The sequence below is a fragment of the Anas acuta genome, chromosome 2 (assembly GCF_963932015.1).
Source record: "Anas acuta chromosome 2, bAnaAcu1.1, whole genome shotgun sequence".
NCBI classification, from domain to species: Eukaryota; Metazoa; Chordata; class Aves; order Anseriformes; family Anatidae; genus Anas; species Anas acuta.
In genome coordinates, this window is record NC_088980.1 from 112,692,340 (window position 1) to 112,718,173 (window position 25,834).

The 25,834-nt window shown below is 42.0% G+C and overlaps 1 protein-coding gene across 3 annotated transcripts in view; it reads left to right on the forward strand.

Moving 5' to 3' along the window:
- LOC137851029 (ethanolaminephosphotransferase 1-like) overlaps positions 1–25,834 on the forward strand; it is a 55,174-nt gene that overhangs the window by 26,425 nt on the left and 2,915 nt on the right. For all 3 annotated transcript variants that reach the window (XM_068671724.1, XM_068671725.1, XM_068671726.1), the window contains 5 exons: positions 2,641–2,909; positions 9,738–9,846; positions 19,709–19,757; positions 21,881–22,061; positions 25,128–25,310. In XM_068671724.1, the coding sequence (XP_068527825.1) occupies positions 2,641–2,909; positions 9,738–9,846; positions 19,709–19,757; positions 21,881–22,061; positions 25,128–25,310 (791 nt within the window). The remainder of the gene's footprint in view (positions 1–2,640; positions 2,910–9,737; positions 9,847–19,708; positions 19,758–21,880; positions 22,062–25,127; positions 25,311–25,834) is intronic.

Sequence of the window (25,834 nt, forward strand, 5' to 3'; positions counted from 1 at the left end):
AAGTTATGTAAACTTTAATAAAATGGAATATTTATAAACTTTCCTGAGACAAAATATAAAAATTCTAGAGCAATGGAAACACAGGGCAGTGTACGTCCACTACTGAACATGCACTGTTATTGGCATGAATGATTTCAAAATGACACCTAAAACAGAAAATACTGTTGATATGGACATATCATTTCATGGAGGTATTAGAATGAGTCCAGAGGAGGGCCACAAATGTGTTCAAAAGGCTTGGGAACCTCTCCTATGAAGACAGGCTGAGGGCAATGGGGTTGTTAAGCCTGGAGACGAAAAGGCCCTGGGGAGACCTTGTAGCAGCCTTCCAGCACCTAAGGGGGCCTACAGGAAAGCTGGGGAGGGTCTGTGTCAGGGGGTGGAGAGATAGGACAAGGGGTAATGGTTTTAAACTAAAAGAGGGAGATTTAGATTAGATGTTAGGAGGAAATCCTTCACTCAGAGGGTGGTGAGGCCCTGGCACAGGTTGCCCGGAGAAGCTATGGTTGCCCCATCCCTGGAGGTGTTCAAGGCCAGGCCGGATGGGGCTTTGGGCAGCCTGGTCTGGTGGGAGGTGTCCCTGCCCATGGCAGGGGGTTTGGAAATAGGGGATCTTTGAGGTCCCTTCCAACCCACACCATTCTGTGACTCTATGATTCTGTGATATCTTGAAGAGCTAGTAAAACCACAGGGAAAAGGTGGATAAAGATTTTATGAAAACATTTTTATGCATGTATTATAAAGTTCCCATGTTTCTCCCCATGTCTGTTATAATTAGAAGTTCTGTATTTCTTGATCCTATTATGAGTCTAAAAGTTTTTAATAAAATATCCCTACAAAACAAAAACCAGTGTTTCACCATGATGTGCATATTTTAGTATCTAATGTGAGTATTTTTGGTGACAACCTAAAATAATTTATGAATATATGAACCTTTTTTTCATTCTCATTTTAAAAAAGAACTACCCATATGACTGAATTCTCTTGAAATACGAAAGACCATATGATACTTAGGAATGCTTAGGTACCTATTTGCTAACCTAAGTTTCAGAAGCAACCTTTAGTAAAGAATTTCTACATTTATACTACACTATTCAAGTAACCACAAGCTTATACACAATCTTCTCTCTGCACATTTCAGTAAGATGCTGTTAATTCAATGGCAATGTTAACGGAGAAAGAATATGGCTCAAGACGGGGGCAAGACATGTTTGAAATCCCCTATGAGATCTTTAATTTTTAGAGTTATAAGAACTGTCTCAAGAGCTTTGTATTGGACTTGAAGATATCTCACAGCTGTTCAGGTATTACAATTGGGAGATATTCTAAAATCTGTGACAAAATGAAATTTCATGTTTTCCTGGTTTAGATCCCTGAAGTATATTTACATTGAACAAAACCCAGAGTGCTGCCAAATAATCCAGAGAAGTAAGTAGCACGTGATCTGTAGCAGCTGTGGATTCTTTGGTCTCACTTTGCTGAATTGTCCCTTCAGTCAGCCATGGGTTAATAATGCTATCGGTAGCAAATAATTGCTAGCTATAGTACCTTCCAAACAACATAAAAAAAATCTTTTCTGTGTTATTACAGTGAGCAATTTGTGTAAGATTTGTTCTGTTTACTTTTTCCAAAGAGGTTCAACCTGTGTTTTTACACTTAATTCAAACAAGAAAATACTTCTGAAATGCTCACCAGCACAGCCTCAGAGCAGAGGCTACGGGCGTGGTTTGACAATGCAGCCAAGAAAAGTTACAGCTGCTAGACCTTCCTCCTCCTCCCTGCCTTCCCTGTCCCTCCTTTGTGGCACCTCCACTCCTTTTTGTACACTCACAGAGCCAGCTCTGTTCAGTGACAGAAGAAAACTTCATGTTTGGGTGTCTTTCCACTAGCTGAGCAAGCTGTGGGTCCTCTCCTGCTCAGTGGCGATGGACTCAGATCGACTCAAGCCACACTGTCAAACCGTATTGCAAAGTGAGATCCATTGCAGTGTGAGCATCTTTCAAACACTTAAGCGATAAACATGTAACTCAGGTTAGCAGTAAGGTATTCTTGTATCCTCAGACTTCAGCCAAAAGTCTCTTTAAAATATCTTATGTAGGCACATGCACAAATGAGTTTTGTGAAATTGGCTCCATTTAGTCATGGGGGCCCTTAGCATCAGGTAGCATAACTGCCTTGGTGAATCCACCCCACAAGCACACTTTGTGAGCCTGAAGTCTCAGATAGATAGTCCACAACACCAATGGATGGTTGTGGAGCCAAATGGACACTCTGTGATTTTATTGAGAAAGTGGTTGCATGGACTGATGTAAAAGTGTGTTAAGGCTGCTGGGGGCAAGTAATTATGAATGTCTTTTTAAAGCATGTAAGGATGGTGGCATTCAGTAGAAGAACTGAGGTAAGGACAAAGTTACGTGAGAACTGAGGCAAATATTTTACGAGCAATCCTAATGTGTTGGTATTGAAAAGACTGTTGTGCTTCCCTTTGCAGTGTATTTTTCCCATGTTATATACAGCAGTGAACTGTATGTAAATATATACATACATATGCATATATATATAGTTAAGTCTATGTGAAGAAAGTTACTTCTCCTGTTGTGCTCTAATTCTTTCTTTCTTTTCCTTTTCCAACCCTTCCAGACTCCATAGATGGGAAACATGCTCGAAGGACTCAGTCTAGCAGTCCTCTGGGAGAACTATTTGACCACGGGCTGGATAGCTGGGCTACCTCCATTTTTGTGCTCTCTTTTTTTTCCGTCTGTTCCCGTGACAATGGGAAGACCGGAGTTTCTGTATATACAATGTATATATATTTAAGCATTGTCTTGTTTAACTTTATGTGTTCACACTGGGAGAAATATAACACGGGAGTTCTTTTTCTTCCTTGGGGATACGATCTAAGCCAAGTGGTAAGTATTTATCATTCCTGTTTTATTTTTATTTTTTTAACTATGTTAGTGTTTTCATAATATTACAGAAATAGAAAAATATAGCTCAAGGCAAATATATTTGGCTGAGAGTTTGAATGTGAAATAGCATAACCCTAGAAGTAATTCAAAAAAATTTCCTGCGTTTGCAAAGAAGGGAAATTCTCAAGCAAATTGTCAGCATCAGGGATTCATTGCCTTGCAGGAGAAAGAAAAAACTTGCAGCAAGCCTAGCAGCCAGATGGCATGCGTGAGAATGTCATTTAACTGCATTTGATTTGTGATATTAACAAAAATTATGATGCTCTCTAAAGCCATAAGCAATTTTTCCCACAAACACTAGGTTACGAGGCACTATGCAGATCAGTCCAAGCAGTGTTTATTAACAGTAATTGTACTGTTATAGATCGCTAGGCCTGGCTGATTCTACCACCTCTGACGTGGCATGTGGTACTGTCAATAGCGTTGGACTGTACGGCTGTCAAGTGACTTCTACACTTGTGAAAAAGTCATCCTGTTAGAGGCCTCCTCTTTGGGCATGGTGTAACACGGATAACCTGTCAGTCCACAGCCAGCTCACAGGTGACTCCTTGCACGGCTTACAGCCCTGCTGTGACGTGGGCCTCCTCAGAAACATGACCAAAGGCACAAGTGAGTAGTAGCAGCAGTAGTAGCAGCAGCTTCGTTGCATTGCCAAGGGGCCAGGGCTTGGATTTGGGGGCTAACCAGCTTCTGAGATAGCCAGGCTCTTGCAGCCTGAGGAGCACACTCCCAGTCTTCTCGGCTTCCTGTCACAGGCATGAGATGAAAGGTACAGCCAACTCTACATAATTGAAAAGAAGTTTGACAGACGTTCAAATACGTGTTTTAATGGAAATGGAGTATTTGAATTAATGGCTGCAGATGTACTGCTGTAAACATAATCAGAATCCAGTGGTTTGAGAACAGCTCGGAGACGGTGGTCCAGCTGTGGTGCATCTGTTTCATCCCCCAGAAAACAGGCTCTGGGAGAAGGAGCTGGCTCAGGACGAAGACATTAGGCAGCCAGCTGGTCTGCAAGTTTCAGCCCTGTCTGTGTGAGGCTTCTTAGTGAAGTTCCTTCAGCCGGAGAGCAGTGGCTGTGTTCATCCTGATTTCACTTGTTGCTCAAATGACCACTGTAGATATAAATGTGCGTATGTAGAAAGCTCTTTTTGATTGCTGCAGCATCAGAACTGTGTTAGTGGATAAACATGAGTGGCTATCAACTAATGGAGCAGTATTTTGCACTCTGCCAGGGCTTTTAGTGACCTAGCCCTCCGTGACAGCTTTCCCATCTGGAAAATAATGCTAATAACACTTCCCTGCCTCACAGATCTGCGGTGAGGCTTAATTTTGGTTAAGTTTGTAAACTGTTTTGGTTAAGTCACATGCAAGGTGCTAACAAGTATTATTTCCTGTTCCCCTTTGATGCTGGATTGCTGTCCAGGATGCTTTCTGTCTAGTACTTCTGTGATGATTTTTTTTTTTATATAGTCAAAATGATAAACATACAACTATAGAAATTTTTAATGCTTTTTAGTACAATCATCAACAGTGGTGCTCTGTAAATCAGTTTTCTCATCTGTAAAAATTAACTTTTGTAGTTGTGGTTGTCTGTGAACAAAAAAGCATTATATAACTTGTAGATCAAGGTAGTATTTTTTTTTTCATTAGTACAAACTAAATAGTAGTATGCACACCAGAAAGCCCATACATATTTTTTTTTTCCAGCTGTACTAATCAGTCTGGTAAAAGATCTTAATTCTCCAATTCTCCACCAGACATCCAGACATTGCCTTGCTCTTTTTTTTTTCTTTTTTTTTTTTTGGAAACCAGTTCAGCAATGTCATATGACGTGTGCACTAATAAATGTAGCTCTTCTTCTCCAGCTACTTGGAGGAGAGGATATGGAGGACTGTAGCAAATGGCTAACGATAAATAGTAAAGACAAAATTACCCTTGCAGTTTTTTGTTTGTTTGGCTGGTTTGTTTTCCCCACTACTCATCCGCCAGACATTGCCACAGTTGCTTGCAGAGGAAGAGGGTGAGGAAGCACTTGCAGGCTGCTTTCAGGCTGATTCCAGGCAGTTAGCTCTGGGTTTCCTCCATGGCATTCCTATCAAGCTGCCTCTGTGCTCTGTCTTAAATAATTTCCCTGGCAATATGATGCTATCGCATCGGCATGCCAGACATTCAGGTGGTCTCGTCCCCTACTTCTGCTTTTAAAAATGTACGGCACCCAGGGGCTTTGTACTTCATTATTGTCACAAAGCTCAGGAATACTGTAATTAAGGTAAGCAGCGCAGATAAGTAACTGTTGACCCTAATGAAAACTTAACTGGCAGGTAGCTTCCCAGGGCACTGCTGCTGAGTCAGCTCCACTGTATATAAAGACAGGCAGCCCTCTCTGACCGGCTCTGTGTTAGCTGTGGTATTAAAAGAGCTGTTGTTCATCAGGAAAAAAGTGCCTCATTATGAACAGAGAAATTGGTGGGATTTATGCAGATCACATTTTTCTGTGCTTTGATGACTCATCAGAACTGGTAACCTAATTACGGGAGCTGGGCTGTGGCTGGCACTCCAATTAGCTTTGATTACAGCAGACAGCCATTTAGAGGAAGCCGTGTCGTGTAAACCTGAAAAATGGCTGTGATCGGGCTGAGAGAGTCGGACAGAGGACTGCTGTGTTTATGGGCCCAGCATCTGGGAGCTCTTCCCCACTCTGCTCCCCCTGGCACAAAGCTGTCCCGTGCTTGTCCTCTGCAGGCAGGGAGAGATGCAGGAGGAGCGGCCTCCTGATACCACATCGTCCAGACAGTTTTTGGTATATTTTCAAGTGAGCACATCTATTAGAAACCCCCAAAGTCATGGGCTCCAGGCAAGGCTTAAAAAGAAACCCCGGGTTCTTTCTGTGGGAACTCATCTTAGATACATCTAGCGAAAATGATCACTTTTGTTTTTTGGTCACAAGCCCAACCAAAGAAAGCGAATATAATACCTGCAAGTTAAGTTTCTTGGAGACGAAAGGACAAAGCTTTCCTGAGAAATGACAATTTTGGGCTTCCTGCCATGTGTTAATTTTTACAGACATTCCCTTGGTTATTTAAAAATCTGTTTTCCGCTGAAAAATGTAGTATTACCTAATTCTGCTGTGGCTTTTTATACGCCACTGCAGTTGAGTTCATAGGAGGGGAGCAGAGTATTCATCTTTCTTTACTGTGATGCTGTGGTACCTCTGCTGCCATCAGTGCTGTAAGCTTTACACCTGCCTTAAGTGTAACAGGGACGTGCCCTTGGTTTTCTTAAATACCAGCTTAAAAGTGAAAATAAGAACCCTGTGAAAGCTGCAGTGACCCAGGTGGCTTGCACATTCCCTCCTCTCATTATTCCCAGCCAAGAGGGCAAGCTGGGAAAAAAAGAAAAAAAAAATTAAAAAAATAAAGCAAGAAAGCACAAACATCAGACGTGAAAGGAAGCAGGCAGCTCTTTGCTCGCTCCAGCACTGCCCTGCCACTGCCAGGAGTGGATGGCCAGAAGCTCTGTGTATGGTAGAGCCTGGCCTGATGGCACGGAGATGCAGACCACAAGCCCCCGGTTTTCAGTCTGAGGTGCCTCCCTTGTTAGTTCCCATGCCTGCTTGCCTGCCTGGGACAGTCCCACGTACAGTCCCAGTGAGAAAAATCTGCTTGCCCTGAAACTCCAAATAAATGAAGTGTATGACATATGTCAACATTGTAGAAGTTACTTTTGTCCTTCCTTTCAGTATGAGAAGGAGATTTTTGAATGCTATGTACCAGGCTTTCCTTTGACAAGCAGTTTGCAAAACTTAATGCTGGCGTATTTCTCATATCCCCTTTTCCTGGGAAGTGCTGTGGCAGCCAGCATCTCAGCAATCAACAAAGAAAGCCAGAGCAACGCACATCACAGCTTTTAAAAATGTCTGTCTCCACTGAGGGACAAAAAAAAGTACATTAAAAAGATAAATAAAGATGTGCATCTGTCATTCTTTGGTCACATTATGGGAATTGAGCGTCCTTTTATTTCAGGCTAAAATAACATTTACCTTCAGTGTTTTACTAAGAAAAAAAATAAGTGACTGCGTTTCTGGTGAAGAAGTAATGTTTGTCATTATTTAGTTTAAAGGTAGGAGTGCACTGGAGTAGTTCAAGTTTACTCTTAAGAAAATGTCATATTTTAGGAGGAAACATAAACTTGTATTTTAAATGACTTTGCTCTCTAGATGTTCAGTTTAAGTACTGTGTTAATGGAAAGCATTTCAAGACACGATCAATTAATATTATTGTAATATGCTAGTGAAATTGAATATTGCAGTAAAAATAATATCATTCTGGTGGAATCCTAAAAATTTAAAAGCATAGCCAGCGTATTTTAAAAAATGATGAGAAAATGTTTGATTTTTCTTGTGTAGTACAACATGCAGCATACTTGATGAGCATATGTGCAGAACACTTTAACCTACAAATTAACACCATCTATTTTCAGATTTTTTGTCTGCACTAAGTGCTATTATCTCCCAGATGAAGCCTTGACAAAGCAAAAATTGGCCTGGTCAGATGCTGCAGAATCCAGTACTGTATAAGTCTGATGCTCACTTGCAATACAATCCTTACTTGTGTTATTTAAATTGGACTTCTCATTTTGCAAAGTGTTGTAATTAAATGTACTTGCTAAATACTAGCTTTACATATGAAAAGTACTAAATCCAATCAATGTCAGAGATGGGAATAAAAAGCCTGGCCATCTTTTCTCAAGCTGAATTGTTCAGTTGCATTTCAGAACTCAACTTTACATTACATTTATGTATGTATGTATTTTTTTTTTTTTAATTTTTACCAACAGTGCCTTTTAAAACAGACTTGTGTTTATACAGATTATCAACGTACTTAGGTTTTGTCTGACAATCTTCAATTTTTGCTAATACAGCTTAGATCAAGGGACACAGCCAGTTTCTCATCTTCCCAGCTTTCTAAAGGAGATCTGCGAGAGTGCCGCAGCTAAGTCAAAGTGGTTGTTGTTATGAATTTCAGTGATGCTGGGGCCTCAGTTAAAATTCTCTAAAAAATGCAATACCACAGAGCTGAAGCCAAAGAGTGTTTCTCATACAAAACATCTGCTCAATGCGAGACAATCAGAGCCATGAGTGCTGAATCACCGAGTCCCAAGGCACAGGGATTCCCTAGAGAGCCTGTTGCATCAGCGCTCCTGTTCCTAGAGGTGTGCTGGCATCTGACAGCGATGCTCATGAATGTACTGCCAAAAATACTGACTGTAATAGTGGATAATACTGAAGTTCCCCTTTCATCACTTGCCAAAAATATCTGTTCAGAATTCAACGTGTGAGGGTAAATTCAAGCTCTGTCAAAGCCAGTTGGAGTTGTGCCCTCAGCTCTTTTGGGGCCAGGAGTCCAACCGTCATGTCTTACAGATAACATAATGCAATTTCTTTAGGAAGCCAAATGTTAGCTCTGTTGTACTCGGTTGTAAAACCCATTGTACACATCCTTCATTTAGGCCATTTTTTTTTTTCAATGGCCTACGATAGCATTTTCGTCCTAGTGCCTGCTTTTCTCCATTGCAGTTCTCTTGCTTGTCCTTGCACAGGCAGTTCATTCATGCAGTCCTGCAGTGCCCCATTCAAGCAAATTCTTTGCAAGTTATGTAATGGCAAGGCAAGAATCTCGCATTTAGATACAGAGAAGTAAGTGAAGTCAAGTATAGCAGTATCTAAGTGTAATAGGAAGTTTAATCAACAGCAGTGTTTTGCTGCTAATCTGTGATTTTAGCCTGTTATCTAGAAAAAAAAAAAAAAAGAGTTTTGTGTACCTTTACATTAAAGCATTTGTTTGATTTAGAAGGCTGGAAATGTGTTTGTCAAAGTTATAAATGAAGAAACACAGAATGTAGTAAAAACTACCAGCAGCCCAAACCCAAAGAAGCAAGAGTAGGAGTGGGGCACGAAACTGTGCTGGCTGGTCCCTCACCAGCAGGAGCTGGTAGTGAGGGAGGAGGAGGGCACAGAAAGGGGTGGCATAAGGACAAAACGGCCTGGGAACTGCTGCATCATGTTTGGTGCTGTAGTTGCAGGTTGCATGCCTAAAATGGTGGAAATTGGTCAAATTTGTGCTGTAAGCCTTTGGTGGGCAGCGCTGCTACAAGTCTGTGGGTGTGAAAGCTTTGTTATAGGAGCTATAGGGTTTTGGCTACATTAAGGTTTCTGACCTCACCTGGGTCTCAAAATTAGCTCTCAATAGAGAGCAGAAACTACATTTACATCATTACTGAATCCGGTGGTACTCAAGCATGTTAGGCTTGGGGCTTGTGTATGGGTCCTTTCAGTCTTAATGAAGTTTGACTACTTATTTCTTTTTCTATCCTGTAACAATGTTTTCTGTCAAACAAATCAAAAATTGGGGAAGACGTCAGCTCCCTGCTCATCCCTTGATTTCGTCACATTCAATGGAATTTTGAGATGATTTTGGGTGAACTTAGATTTTTTTTCCTCTCATAGTTATTTTGGTATGATCAGTTCAGGGTGCTGAGCTGCAGAAATAATCATATCAATTATCAGCAAGTTGCTTGCTGACTTCTCAACCATTTTGTCTGAACGTTACTCTGAGCATTGCTTCACTACTTACAAGGAGTTGTTTTGTGATGGCAGCGTGAGGTCCTGTAATGCGGAGACTTGCATTTATACTGAGATAAGTGAAATTGTGTGCCTTTAGAAGTAAAGGATTAAAAGTACTTTATCCTTTTTTTTTTTTTCTATAGGTCTTAATAGCAGCATATCTGCTCACTGGTCTTGTTGGTGTGGAAGTTTGGCAGAAGCCTTTGCTGTTTGGTTATTACATTACAGATGTATTAGTAATCTTGCTTATAGGTAAGTGTCCGGATCCATGGAAAACTTTACTGTTTTTTTAATTATTTTGATTAGATGATTCTTGTATTTCCTTTGTAACTTCTTTTTTCCTTTTGTAAGTGCTGGCTAGGCCACAAGCTACGAGAATAGATGTGATTAATAGGGTTAATACTGGAAAACTTTAAGCTGGCAGATGATTATGGAAATACTTTTTCCTCACTGAATTTGTATCCACAGTACTCAAATAATACAAAAACCGTTCCCTAGTTACATGTGGAGATGAATGCTCTGTACTGGTTGTTTTTCAGATTCTCAGGAACTTTGAATGTCACTCAGGTAAAATGTTGTTCACATTTACATGCGCTGTAAAATTAATGTTTTGGCCTGCAGCACACGATGATCCAAAACATTATGGATAAAAGGAAGCAAGGTATTATTTAAATAATGTTAGGCAGCATAGGTGTAAATCTTAAGAAGGTCTTAGATGGTTTCTAGGCTATTTTTAGAATTACTTTCAGAGCTACTTTCAGTGCAGAGGTGATGCATTTTTCATACACAGCAATGGCCTATTTGTTCGCTACTTGGCACTGTCAGTGTAGTTTGAAATAAGCACTGAGCATCTTTCAACTGCTATAGCTAGACTCAGAACAAAGGATTTACATTTTAATGAACTAAAACCACGGTAGTCTTAGCTGAAGAGGTATGCACGTGAAATGGCTTCGATGTGTTGCTTGGAAGGTGAAGGTGATGAAATTAGGATACATACAGATATATTAGAGATTTTTATATGAACATTCAAATTATGACAAGAGGGCCCCAAAAGAAGTGTTTGGCACAGGCAGGGGAAATAGAAATGCCTTCAGGCCTCGAGCCAAATAAAGGACTTGGATAAAGGTGTTTGTGCCTCCCGCTAGGAGCTACCTGAGCTTTTCCTGGGGGTGCTCCTGAAGCCACTGCGTTGACACAGGTTCTCCTCACCTTGCCCACAGAGATACAGCAGATGCTGTCCCCAGCCTCAGAGGTGCTCACCAGCGTTCACAGATTTGCAAGGGCTCTTTGCAACCACCCTGGGCTCAGGCTCTGCTCTCTGTTAGCAGCATGTGCAAGGACGTGTTTTCGACAGCCCTTTGTGCTCTAGCCCGGCTGTAAAATTGACCGTGTGCGACCAAGGTTGAGCAGTCTTTTTATTTGTCGGGCCTGCTTTGTGTGCTTTATGGAAAGGAAAGAAAGGAAAGGGAAATCTCAGCATCTGCCCTTTCAGTTGGCAATGAATGATTCAGCCGGCCAGAGGCGTAGCTAGGAAATGCCCTCTGGTGGCTGCAGGGCAGGGAGGGAGGGCAGAGGGCTCTGGAGGGCCTGCTGCAGGTCCAGCAGAGATGATGGGTGCTGGCCTGCGAGGGAGACGTGTGCTGGTGGTGTCTGCCCGCAGGGACCAGCCCCTGGGCACCCTCCTTCCACCCTACGCACATGGCTCCGGCTGCTCCTGCTGTCAAGGCGCATGACAGCCAGCTCAGGGAATGAAGAGATGGCTCCCTTTGTGCTTGGGAAGCCACGGGCAAAGGTTTAACTCCAGCTAGTCAACATATTAGGAAGATTTGTGCTAGGAAAGCACGTCGGTGTGACACAGGCTGCAGAAGCAAGCATCCTTTTTTCATCCTCTGCTGCAAAGCAGAGTTTGATGGAGTAGTCCCTCGGAGTCAGAGAGAAGCACTGCTTGTGCCTGATGTGCTCGTGTGAATGGATCCATAAGCAGAGAACTGGGGACTTCTTCCATCATTGTCCCAAGCAGAACAAATGGAACTAAGAGCCAAAAACTTCTTAAAAAACACTGTCCATCACACACTAACTATAATGCCATTTAATAAGGTGACAGTAGCAGCTTAATTAAAGCAAGTTATGGGTTGGAAGTGTGCAAGAAATGATCTTGGTTGACTGCATATTACCCCGTTCACATAGTGCTTAGTAATTCTTTTAAAAACAGAGACTATGTTTAAATATTAAAATACTGGTAGCGTCCTTTTACTTAAGATCATGCTGATCCAGAAAGGACTTCAACTTCATCGCCAGTTTGAATCTCAGTTCAGCAATAGTGATTAAAGGGTTTATCGCTGGATAACCTGCATGCAGCGAGTATGGATATGTAAAGTTTTTAGAAGCTTCCAGTAAATCTCAGGACCCCACTGTGCTGAAAAGTGTCGGTCTAGCCTACGCCAAGGGCTGAGCAAGCAGGAAGATTAAATTATTTTCTCCCTTGCAGAGGCGGCAGCAAGTGTGCCTTGCTCACTCAGGGAACCCCCTCTCCAGCATGCTCAGAGCAATGCCTTTGTGGCCACTCAAAAACCAGAGCGATGCAGTAGGGCCTCAGACGCTTTTTATGAGTTTGTTTCCCAGGACCCCGAGAGGAGCCATTAAACTGTAACTGGCTATCCTTAACCCTCTGGTGGCGTTTAAGAGGCACTAGTGTTCCTGCTAACAATGGGGCTACAAGCCTGCCTCATCAGTCCTTGGCGAAGCATGTGCCTGCAGCTCCGTGCTTGTACTGTTCTGTACACAACAGGAGCTCCACTGCTGAGCTGCCTCTTTCCCGAGAACAGCTGGGCTTTAGTGAGTACCTTTTACAGTGGGAAGGAATCCAAACGAGAAGCACAAGAGTGGAGTTTTTCAGATGTGGAGTTTCTGGGAAAAAAAAAAAAAAAGAAAAATCCACATATAACCTGAGGATGAACTCCGCTCTGAGCACATCCTCGGTGGAAGCTGTGGTATCACCAGGTGACACTCAGCCACTAAAAATGGAATTTTTATCAGGTGCCAGAACACACAAAGATACACATAAAAACCGCAGCAATACCGGTGTTTAGATTAGATGTTTTAGGGAAACCTCCCGAGAGAGGGAGTTTTACATGTGTCCCTGGGAACTGTCTAGCACACTGTGAACACCTGTACCAAGGTCAAGGCTCGGGCTGCTGAAGAGTGCCCTTGGAGGACTCCCACATGAAGCTGAAAAACTTCTGCATAGTGTTTTATGGGAGATCTGCTATCTAGCAGATAGGCAGTTATCATTTTTGCAGGCAGTGAATGCAATTCCATCCTGAAGCTGCAGTCCTTAAGCCCCCTAACACACACCTAGCTAAACATCAAAGTAAGCAAGGCTGTTCTGTTTCCAGAGTGTGTTATCCTGGATTCTGAACAGAAATTTGTTTGTTTGTTTGTTTGTTTGTTTGTTTCCTGTTAGCATGAACGTAGCCAGACCTTTCTAAAGGTATGTGTCTGTGTGCTCAACTGCAACTAATTACTTCTTCTCTCAGCAAGGCTTTTGTGGATGGCACTCCAAAAACCCTGCTGGGATTTAACCACTACTGTCCCATAGCATTGTCTGGCTAGCCCGGGTCTCTTCAAAGGGCACCACTGAGGTGAGAGCAGTAGTATCACGAAGAAGAGAAGGCTCCGGGCAGACCTTACAGCAGCCTTCCAGTGCCTAAAGGGGCCTACAGAAAAGCTGGGGAGGGACTCTGTGCCAGGGGGGTAGTGGTAGGACAAGGGGGAATGGCTTTAAACTAAAAAAGGGGAGATTTAGGTTGGATATAAGGAAGTAATCCTTCACTCAGAGGGCGGTGAGGCACTGGCACAGGCTGCCCAGAGAAGCTGTGGATGCCCCATCCCTGGAGGTGTTCAAAGCCAGTAGTGCCCAGATCCAACTAGTGAAGCTCGTGCCAAAGCTGACACAATTTTTCGAAGTACAGGTTAGAACATGAAATGTGAATGGTGTACTAACAGCTGTCAGAGATTGGAAACTTGAACTTTCTTTCAGAGATGAGGCCAAGGTATTCAGAATTTTGTCCTGTGGTGTGTACTGGGTTGTTACAGGCCTCTGCAAGGAGTGTGTGTGACTTGAGGTGTGCTCATTCTCTGAGCTGCTTAAGTATATGAAACAGGGAACAAGTATGTAAATGAAAAACATAATGGCAGCAAAACACTAATGATCAGACTAAGCCACACCATTTGGAACATGCCAAATATTTGAATTTTGTAATATTGAGAAAACACAGTTATCCATCTAAAACAGTGCCTTGTACTTAAATAATGTCCTCTATCATACGTATCGAAGGAGGACACAGAAGTCCATGCAGTTGGCAGATACACAACAGTCTGCTCTTTCTTCAATGTTGTGAAATGTTTGGAAGGCCATAGTTAAACAATATTTTCTCTGTAAATCCACTCAGCATATCTGCATCAGAGCAGGCAGGCAGATTTCTTTTGGCTGGAGTAATCTGGACGTGGTCCTCTACCTCAGCTCTAGGGAGCAGCTGCAGTGAGGCACCTTGCTCTCCCATAGCACGCTGGTGAACCCACGAGCCTTCATAGCAGTGCAAAGTACTGACCACAAAGTCAACTTAAATGCACTTCTGATGGTGGAAGGAATTTTTCTTTTTCATGTTTACATATATTACTTATAGATGCTTTCTGCTTTGTGCCAATAAGTCATTCTCTATTGTTTTCCTTCAGTTCCCATTGTGAATTAGCTGATCGTTCCACCTGACTGGTGGACAGTTCAGTGAGTAAATGTTAAGTGATGTGTTTTCCAAACGTTATCACTCCTACAGGCCCTGACTAGCCTTGTTTTCAAAGTGTAGTTAACATGAGTTGGCTTTTACTTGTCTGTCACCAACTTAACATTTATTAAAGCATTGTTGTGACAGATTGTACAAGGCTTCTTTGAAGTAAAGGGTGTGAAATACTCACCTGTCACTAGAGATAAATATAAAAAGCAATGTTGGAGTAACCTATCTGAAGCAGTCAGAACAAAAACCCAGAAAACAAGAGTACTGGGGGCTGGTGGCAGAGTGGTTTTAGAGGATGCTGTTCACAGGTGGGAGTGGGATCGATGGAGTTGATCCCATGATGGTGATGTTAATGATGGTGAGGAGTCATTTCACAGGCAGTGAGAGCCCCATAAGAAGGTCAAATAAGGGGGGGCACCCGTCTGAGCCCTTCTGGAAGCCAGCCTTGGATTTTCAACTAAGGGCACCACGTCCTAGGTGTTTGATTCTTGCTGTACTCAGAAAAAGAGAGTTAAGCTTACATGGTTTGTAAATAGGACTACATCAAAGCAGCAGCTACATCCATAAACTAATTTCTCAGTCTCTACTAAATCCCTCAAAATGCTAGTTGTTAGCTTGCAGCTCACTTCAAAGAGATAAATGCAGTGTGGTCTTTCCTAGACTCTGAAAATAAGCAATGAAATCAGCAAGCATGATAAATGCATCCCTTTACAGTCCTTATATTCAAGAAGTCTGAGGTGCTAAGCATCCAAAACATACATCAACTTTGTGCATGAACACAGTGCTCAAGTCTACACACTGCTCTTAATCCAAGCAAAATCATTTTGTAGTGTGTAGATGTGTTCAGGGGTGCTTCTCATCTGTCCTTAAATTGCTTAATGCATGCAGACTTGATAGGATCAATTCAGTCTGGAAATTGTATATACATTTTCTAGGAGTTTTTTTTTTCCCCCTCAATTACTAAATGGTCCTAAGATTGCCATTTTATATAATAATAAAACATAATTTTATAGCTACTGGATGGCTTGATATGCAATTATCTGTTTGGACAACCAATTAAGCAGTTGTCTTCTCAAGAAATGCCTGGGAAAATCACACAGTTCCACAAAAAGCTGCTGCTCCAGTTATAAATACCTCTGAATATTCGCCTTCTAATGAAGCTGACTTTCAGGCACTGATCAGCGAGCTAAACATTCAGTTGTTAAGTTTTTTTCATGGGTCTTGCTGCTCTAAATGTGGAAGACATTCAGAAAAAAATGTGGAAAAAATATTTAAAGATCTTTACAAGCTAATATTGATGCCTAAATACATACGTGTATATTTTTTTTGTGTGTGTGTGTAGTGGAAAAGGAAGGTAAATGGCATATTTGACACCCCATTTTGTTAAAGCAAGCATTGACTATGATGAATTATTAACCTAGAGAGTTATGGGATATTGAAGAATAAGAGAGGAGGGTGATGGTATTTAATTTCTAGGTTGAATGCACCTACAGCTGTTCAAGTGTTTTTACTGAGTTAAATTTCTGCAATATGTGAAGTCAAACATCTGTGCAGACCTCTTTGCTGCCTCCAAAATGGGAGGAAGATTCACTGCTCTGGAACTTGTGTTTTTGGGGAAGGACAAGGAGAGTGGAAAGGTACCCGTCAGAAAGAATTTAGGATCAGAAAGGTGTGGAGAAGATAAATATAAGAAGATAAGCGCTGCTCTTCGTTTAAAGCAGCATAATTTGGTAAAAATAGTGTTTTCGTTGTCCTGGCTACCTACTTAGAATCGGTTTTTATTTAGCGTTGTTCAAAATCGTTGTAGTTTGGTGTGTTTAGGAACACCTGGGCTAGGTTTCTGGCTTTGCACAGGCCTCTTTTGTTGGCAAATGAAAGAGCATTTTCCAGGACTGGCAGCAGTGCTGGCAGTTCGTTTCTTTGCAGGTTCAGCAGCCACACCAAGTAACTGCATCGGGCCATGGCGTGATAGCCCTGCAGTCTGCTGGCCCTCAGTGGGTTTTAGGGCATGCTTTAGGATGCCCTCGTGTAACTTAATGTAATTATATTACTGCCAGTCTAGACTAACATTTCAGACAAACGTAGTACACTATCTGTCATATTAGCTTTTTTCCCTTTTTTTGTTAATTTGCTCAGAAATATAACACAACTAACATATTGCAGTTTTGGAATTGAATTTGAAAGCACCAAATGAAGTCTAAAGTTGTTACTAGAATTGGTGGGAATTACTTTTTTGGTCCTTTTTATACACATATATACACGTGTGCTCATATATCTATGTTCATAGATATATAAATCTACATACATATATATATACAAGTTTGGAAAACAAGACATGTCTTTATTTCTGACATATCTCTAATCCTGAATTCCTTAATACATTGTTGTTATTGTTTTTTTTTTGTTTTTTTTTTGTTTTTTTTTTTTTTTAATACAGACAAAATAATTCCTGATAAAGAGCTTTGTAAATGCTTATTTTTCTGAAAAGAGAGGCAAGATAGCGCAAGGCTCAGGACTCAGCATAGGATTGTACCTAAATCCTAGGATTTGGGCTTGATGCCTTCAGCCTAGCGTGACCAAGAATTCCCTGTGTATATCTGTGCCACCCATCTGTGCTTTAGTGTTTCTGCCCCCAGAGCAGAGCTGTTTTGTTACTGTTGGGCTTCAGGATTTAAATAAGAGAGGGAAAACATTAAATGTGAAATTAAACAGTACTGCAGCAGCAGTGGTACTTCTGATAAATACTTGTGGAGTTCTACTTTATATAGTGTGATTAAAAACTTCTGATGCACTAAGCTTGATTTTTTTTTTATGAATTTAAAATAAAATAGGCCATAAAAAAAAGAAAAAAAGAAAGAAAGAAAGAAAGAAAAACACAAAAAAGCACCAACAGCATCCCTTGGGCAGTGCTAAGGTGGCTGAGTGCCAGAGGGACAGCCTGGTGGCTTTCCAGGCTGCACCTTTTGTTCCCTGGACCAGCAGGGAATGGCAGCGATGTGGAAGCAGCAGTTTAGCTCCCGGGCACAAAGAACTCCTTAATGCCAATTAAAAAGCGGACTTAATGAGTACCAAAAGCAGCCCCCGAGCCAGGCCTCCTTAGCTAAAAAAAAAAAGATGGGGAAAGCAACATGTCGTAGGAAATGATGGAATTTTGAAAATCCCATAAGAAACAGGGGGAACACCCTTTGCCTTCCCTACCGCATCCTCAGCTCTCACTCCGTTAAAGGGAAGCTGCCTAAAAATACAGAGGAGTAACTGGTGTAACTGTCCCGTTCAGAAAGCGACTTTTAGCTAGCTTGGGGATTGTTTGTGGTCAGCGTGTTATTTCTAACTAAAATGGCACTTCATAAAAATAACAAATCGTTGGCAACCATTGGTCTTTGAATTCTATTTCTAGTTCCAGTCTCTATTTCTGTTCCTCTTGGTTGCTTTTCTCCTAACAAATCAAACTTCAGGATTGCAGCAGGAAATTTAGATTTAACCTCAAGAGTCAATGTTTTGTCTCATGTCTGCTCTAATGTGATGCAGATGTTGGAACTGCTGTACGTAACTCAAGATTTTATTGAACTAGCCCTCCCTGCCTAATAGAAAACATAGCTAACTGTAGTGCACATACAACACAAATAATTCTGAAGGCACTAAGCTTGCGAATTTTATAAATATATTTACAAAATACTTGGGCTGTTACTTCAGTTGCACAGCCTTCAGCTCCTTGATACAGTTTCTGCAATGGTAAAGAAGCAGAGTTCTTTGTCTCATCTGGTTTAAGAAGCAACAACAAGTAAACACATGAAAAAGCAATACCTGAAATTATTTACAGGCTGGACATTGTTTTTTCCAATTCTTTGTTTCTTCCTCTTTAAACGATAATCAGAAAGGCTGGGGAAAGAGAATATTTATTGCATCCCTTTTACGTCTTTTGTTTTCCAGCACTCCTGATCTCTGCTGTTCCTGCTCTTTTAGTTTGCCTTCTCTTGAGTTGCCACTCTGGCCATGCTAAAGATTTAAATAAGTCTTTGCTGGGACTGAACATTAAACACTGACATTGCTTGAGACCCTATTAAGCCATGTTGGCCCCAGTGCAAAGTAATGGGAAATAGTTCTTACTTGGGTCCATTCTTACTGCCCTTTAACTTGCCTTATTTCTAATAACCAGATAAAAGTTTGCTGTCCTGACTCTACACTGCATTTCTGAAATTAATTTTTTAAAGGTAAAAGCAGAAAGTTTACAATATTGGAGTGCTGTTCTTCCCCATAACAAAACATGAATTATGAATGTATTTAGTACTCCCTCAATAATCCTTATGCCTTATAATATAAAAGCCAGGCAGAAGCATACTACGTAGAGCGATCGCCAAGCAGCAAACAGACCAGGTAAAGGCCCTTGATACACAGAAAGTGGGAAAACCCAAACCCAAACTGAAGAGCTCTGTAGGGAAACATGGGTGTCACAGAGTAAGGAGGGGTTGCATTCATTCTCACCCACTTAGGCTGACTAATATTGTTGCTTTTTCTTAAACCTTGAATGCCCACTTTTAGCTGGAGTATTTCTTTGTCCCTCGGATGGACCAACACACCGTGTGTGGGTGTTGCACAGCATATCCGTGGGTCTTCAGCCAGCTCCAGGGCTCTCGGCAGCAGCAATGCAGAGACACAGCGTTAACAAAGGGAAATCCCTTGTCCTTTGTCAGTTAAAGCTGAGCTCCAGAAAGGTCACAGCTGTATTAAAAAAAGACAAAAAAATCTCATCCAAACGCTGTCATGAAAATTAATTCATTTACAGCATTGTCTCAGCAAAGCAGCTCATTATTTTAATCTCAGTATATTGAACTGTAAACCTATTATTTCCCCACTAATATGGGCAGCACTGTTGGAGGTTAATTGTCCTTATATATTCCACTGGAAAGCTTTTGGTGTCAGACTCGTCTCTTTCTACATGAACAGAGAGCAGTTCATGCAAAATGGGGCCGTGATCTTTCTTAGGTCCAGCAGAGGAACCTGTATTAAAAATAACTGATCCTACCGACTCATTACATCGTCATTTTCAAAAATCTTCCAGCTATTGTCACTCATTACACAAGAAAATCTGCATCAGCAGCTACTTCTAGCAGCTAACTCTTGGAAAAATAAGGAAGGCTGTATTATTGAGTAAAGCCTCCAAATGGAGTTTGCATCCTGTGAGGAGTACTGGGATACCGAGTCGGTTCTAAAATGGCTCACTAGCTCTGCTATCATACGAGAGACTGTGAGGTTGTCAATGTAGAATGACTGTAAATCATAGCATATGAATCTTCTTCATTTTTTTTTTCTTCTTTTCCTTCCAGGCTTCAGTTTATTTCTTTCGTTTCCACAAACACTATACAACATTCACAGGTAAGTGAATTAATATTATACAAGTACTACCCCTCCCGTTTAATTCTCTGCATGCAATTGTTTTCTTACATGAGAAATAAATGTAATCTTTCAGCCAGATGCTGTCCTGAATATGTACTGTAGGTTTTTTTTTCTTTTTTTTTTTTCTGGTCAGCTTTCAGCAGCTGACTGGTTTCTTTTCCATGTCTGTAACTCCTCTGATTTTTCTTTCCCTTGCCATTCTCCGGACAGTCTCCCACTTTCCCTGGATGCTAAACTGATGAAAGCCTTCCAGTTATAAACACTGTGTTTTATTTGCAGCCAAATGTGATTTGTAACTTTTACCTGCTCTAGGTAACATTCTGTAGCCGATCATTCCCACTCCATAAAGGAGTTTATTGTCTTTTAGATCCTCCTGTAAAACTCCTCTCTGTCTGAAGGCTGCAGATAATTGCCATCAGATATGGGCTAGGCACGTGGCAAGCTGTGATTACATCCAAGGGTTGGCTTGCTGCACCTAGACATTTTATACACAGCTCGGTTATACTCTGATGGCCTATTTTTATTAATGCTCTCTGCCTTCCTCTAGTATTTGGTAGCTCGTTTCCCTCATCTGTCACATCAGGTCTCTCAGATACTATGTTTCTTGGAGGAGGGACTGTCACTCCCTGTCTTCAGGAATTAGCAGGAATGAATATTAGCATTTAAATTTTGGAGAGACTCTAAGATGATAATGCATAGTTCCTACGGAGCCCTTTTCACGTCGCCCTATAGCCCTAGGGAAGGTGATGGAGGGCAGGAAGGGTTGAGGACCTGCAGAAGGGCTGGGCTCTGGGGCAGGTTGCCTGGGGCAGCTCTGGGATGGGGCTGGAGGCACTGGAGCAGGGGACTTTACTTCAGGGAGGACTGGGAGAAGGCAGACAGCATGTCAAGCCCTGGCAGCAGCAGCAGCATTTACCCTGATGAACATCGAGTTTTTGTTCTCTTTCCTCTCATTTCGAGACTTTTGTTTAGCATTTGCCATCTCATGTCATTTTCTGACATAGGTCTTCTGGTGGGATTTATTGTTCCCCTGAACAGAAGAGCACAGTAATTCTAAACATCCAGTCAGGGTTGCTTGAAGAATCCATACAAGAGCTATGTGATGATGAGGGATTTGAGTTTTCCAATAATCTTCTTTCTTTCTTCATCCTGCTGCCTGTGCTCAGTTGTTATTTTATCAGAAGAATGCTCTTTTTTCGGAATGAGAAAAATATTTATTGGATTTTTGTCTAGCTGCTTTTATAAACACAAATATTCAGAGATTTTAAACAGGATATTTTGCAGTACACTTCAAACAGAATCATTCATCTGAAATGTACATATGAAGAAATGGTTTAATGTTAGTGAACTTTTAGTACATCAAAACTCCTACTGCTTTTATAACTTCTGAATTTTGCTCGAATGAGTAAGCAAGAAAGATGCAAAAGTTATTGATGTTACACTTATCTTTTTTCTATCTGACAGAAAATACACTCCTTTACTACCGATAATACTGTTATCTCTAAGAGGAAACTTAAAATGTCCAAGAGAACACAATTCATAATTAATTTTCCATTTCTTTAATTAGTAAAAGAAAAAAAAAAAAAAAAAGTGTCTCCCTGTCTCTCTACCTTTAGGTTGCATTTTGCCAATGATACAGGATTGTCTAGCTTGACCAAGACAACAGCAATTCCTGCCAGCCATGTGCGTGGCTGTGTTGTCACTGAAAACATGGGGCGTATTAGCTAAAGTCATTACATGTCTCACATTAGAAGGTTCATCATCAAAAAATGTATGTTTTGACTTCACAACAAGTCTGCATGCTGTGCATGTGGACGACAGCTATGGTACCAGAACTAGTGGTCTGCTGCCAGACAGCGATTAGGGAGGGGAGCTGAACAGAAGCTGTGCATACAAAGCAGTATAATTTTAGCCCAGAAATCAGTGTTTGTTGGGTAGCCTACATTTTTTCTTAAAAAGCCCTGGTACCTAACACATTTGCACAGGTAGTTATGCCGCAAGATGAATTCCTGGGCTGAGTTCAGGCTAGAGTTTGAAGTTACTGTGTGGAAACAGAATGGATAAATTTTCTCACTCCATAAAATCATTGTATTTATTTACAGAGCACATCTAAAGAAAACACTGAAGAATGGTTCTTTGTATGAAGGACTCCTACCTCTCGTGTCACCTCTGTTGCTATTCGTTCTTCTTACAGTCTGGGTGGTTTTATCTCCAGGCAACATATTAGCAAAGCAACCAAGATTGTTTTTATGGATGGTTGGGGTTACTTTCTCAAATGTTATTGTAAGTATGTTTGTGGTGGTGGTATTATTTAGAGACAGCTTTGTGTCAGCGAGACTTCTATTTTTACATAAATAAACAGAAGGGAACAGAAACTGTAGTTAAAATTCAGCAGGATCGCCTACACCACTCCTCTACCTCTGTGTTACACTCTCTCTTACAAAAATACATCACAGCAGTTGTCTGGGCTGGGGATGCTTACAGTGCTGCAGTACTTATTCCACTACAGCAGAACATTTCAATGATTTTTTTTTTTGCCCCAGGGCTTTATGAATAACCCTGGGAAGGTTTCCCTTCCAGAAATCTAACAGATATGCACTGCATATGGGCAGAAATGTAAAATGAAGCTCAATGAAGGCACAGACTTACCAGTCAGAGCTGGGGGTGGCTGTAGCCTTCGCCTCCTGCTTTCCCCATTAACATGGCACACGCAGTCCTGTATCCTGCACGTCAGCTGATCCCACACCTCCCCCTCACCGTTCAGAATAAGGCCATGCCACCCACATCCTTTTTTAAGGGAAGATGTGAAGTGATGCAGGAGCATAGTGATGGCTCTCTGCCCAAGGGTTGCCTTCTCCTACACCACATGAACACCGTTTCCAGTTTTGCCCCTTGTAATGCCAATGGGGCGACATCAACCTTGGCGAACAGCATGGGCAGCCAGGCAGTAATGCTGACCATTGCAGGAAACACAGGGCTTTCTTCTTTGCAGGAGACCTTGTGCTTCTTTTCTTGCCAGGAGAGTAGCAGCTAAGTAGAAAGGTGTTCCTCTGGTTAATGCTAAGGGACCCTAAAGGACAGCGACTGCTAGCATTTTAGGAAGGCAGTCTCCATCACCATCCAAAATCATGTCACTGAGCAACACTGCATCCAATGTAAAAGGTGGAAGTCTTGAAATGCCTTGCATTGTGAGAGAGAGCTTGGAAAATGCAGGATATTAAAAGGGAAAGCAGAACCCCTCCAGAAACTTGTGACACTTGTTACATGTATTCTATAAATACATGTTTCTGAGGGTCACAAATCGAACAATTCCAGCATAAGGACTTAATATGACAAAAATTCACAGAAACATAGAAGAAAAGCAGTAAGGCAAAACAGAAGTTTCTCAGTAGACTGCATTTTCTTAGGCACTGAGTGTAGCGCATGCACTTAAAGGCCTTGGTTTTAGTTTTCCAAAAAACATCCACTGCAGTACGAGAGGCTTACATGAATTAAAAATGCCTGCATGTTAGCTGAAATGTAAGCACTTTAAAAGCGAGCATTAAAAATATATGTGTGTTAGCTGTAGTTTATCACGTTTTAAAAGTGACAAACAAGCCCGCCTTTCCTGTTGCCCCCTCTGGTACCTCCAGCAGCAGAGGGACGGCTGTCGGAGCCATGCTCCCAGCTCCGTCACAGCCTGACATGCTGGGTTTTCATTATCTGGCCTGCAGACCACGGACTGCAGCCCCTGTCTCTCTACTCGATGTTATCTCAAGCTCCTTGTGCCTTTGGCAACGTGCTCCGTTGCCCCGCTGACCTTTTGGATAAAGGCCTGGCCGTGGACCCGGCCTTGCAGCTGCACGAAGTCAGGACGTGTGGGGACGGCAGTGGCCTCCCGTCTGTGGGCAGAAGGAAGGGCCTCCAGCCTGTCCTGAGAGACGGGACATTTCCAACATTTTTGGTTAAACTGAGGAAAAAAAGGCCTAAAAAGGAAAGACGCTTGTCTTTGTCTTTCCTGCAAAGCCCTCAGAGGCGAGTGTCCTCACTTGAGTGAAGGATTCAGGCCCTACAGTGGAGACCTTTAGCTGTGACCACAGTGGCAGTGCAGCAGCTGAGGTGGTGGTCCCCTGATGGCTGCCTCAGGAGATGCTTCATGAGGAACCTCCTGGGGAAGATCATAAAAGATGCTCAGGACCCACCTAGGGGTATACACCACAGAGATTTAAATCCAGCAGGGCCAGGGTAGTGCAGCAAGGTGGAGGCAAGGGGGATTGGAAAGCAATCTCTGATACCCTCTGGAACAATTTGTAAGGACTTACAGAATTGGTGCTATTCAAAAAATTTATCATCAATATCCAATAATTCAAAGTAAGCAAATAAATTTACATATGTAGGAAAGCCACTGTATTCATTAGATTTCATCCAGACTGCTACTCCTGCTGTTACAGGATTTCAAGCACTGTACAGGGAATTATTTTTTTTTCTTTTTTTTTCCCCACTGTTTTCAGGATGCATAAAATCTGTTTGTGGCCACACTCAAATTTTGAATGAAACTTAAATAGATAAAAATTTCCTGTCCCCTTCCTTCCCCCCCCCCTTTTTTTTTCCTGAAGAGAATGTATATGAGACAAATGACTTAAGGAGTCTAAATCAGGTAAAAGCCTTAAGTGCCTTACTGTATAAATCTGAACTTAGCTGAGTTCATCTCATGACTTTTCAAGACCTCAGTAAAATTAAGCTAATTGTTTTCCATTGAGTCATGCATTGTATATTCATTGTTTTTCTGCCATTCTGAGTGGGATCCCAGCTCCATCTCCAGAGAGCTCATCTCCATAATCGAGCCAGGGAAATGGTGCTGCCCAGGTGGGTGTTTTAGTATATGGAGTAGTGCTAGGAAAGAAAAACAGGATTTGAAAGAGACATACACTGCTTTCTCTCCCTTACATACCACAAACCAGAATATATTCCTGCCATGCCATGTGATTAGAATACCACTGTGCTCTCCTAGTGACCAAGTGGTGGCAATTTGATTTGGGATTACAACTTTACGAGGCTGTGTGAAAGCACAGTGTCAAACAAACTCCCCTTTCGCAAAGCTGGGCTTCAGCTCATAAAGTGCAGCATGTCAAAACACTGTCTCCCTAAAAAAAGTGTGTATTTTAAATTACTTGCAATAAAGTCCTTTAAGAGTCACGGACAATGAGGCACAAAGTTTGTCATCGATAGTAGTAGAAACAGGCTCCATTTTGAAGTCTAGCCTGTTTTTTCCCCCCCGTCAAAAGCAACCCACAGAGAAAATGGATGCAGGCTGTCTAGGAACACGCTGACCGCCCTCTGCTTCTCACCTGGCCACCTCTGTTCCCACAGTGCAAAGTCATCGTCTGCCAGATGAGCAGCACCCGGCCCGAGCTGCTGCACTGGTTCCTGTTCCCCTTGGCGCTGGTGGTCTACGCAGCCATCTCGGGGCTGCTGGGCTGGGCAGAAGAAGCGGTGCTGGCCGCGTTCACTGCGCTGGTCACGGCGGCTCACGTGCACTACGGCATCTGCGTGGTAAGAGGGCAGCTCCGAAACAACCGGGCAAGAGCTGCACGGGGCATGGCACTGATATGGGGCCTGGGGATGGTGTCTGTGCTCTCAGGCTGGGGCCCTGTCCAGGAGTCTGAATCTTAAGTTACAGGTTTCTTGTGTTTTATTTAGTCTAAAGTTAAAAAAAAAATAAAAATAACATCAGTTTGCTGCTGGCATTGCCTTTTTGCGCATGCAGCGGCCTCAGTGATGAATAATTCCTATGAAATGACTGGTATTGGCTTTAAAACTATCACAGTCATAATATTTATGGACAGGTTTACGTAACAGCTGATCCGTCTGGCACAAATGCCCTCACCCCTTTGCCCTTTCTTCTCCTGAGGTTACTTGAGTGAAAAAAACAGAAAGGTAAAATGCAAAGTAAAATGCATAAAATTCCTACAATAAGGTGGCTAACTCTGCTTTCAATCTGCAGGCAAAACAACTGTCCACATTTCTCATCTTTTCATGGCCTTCTATTTAGCATCTCTCAAGCTGGAGACACAAAC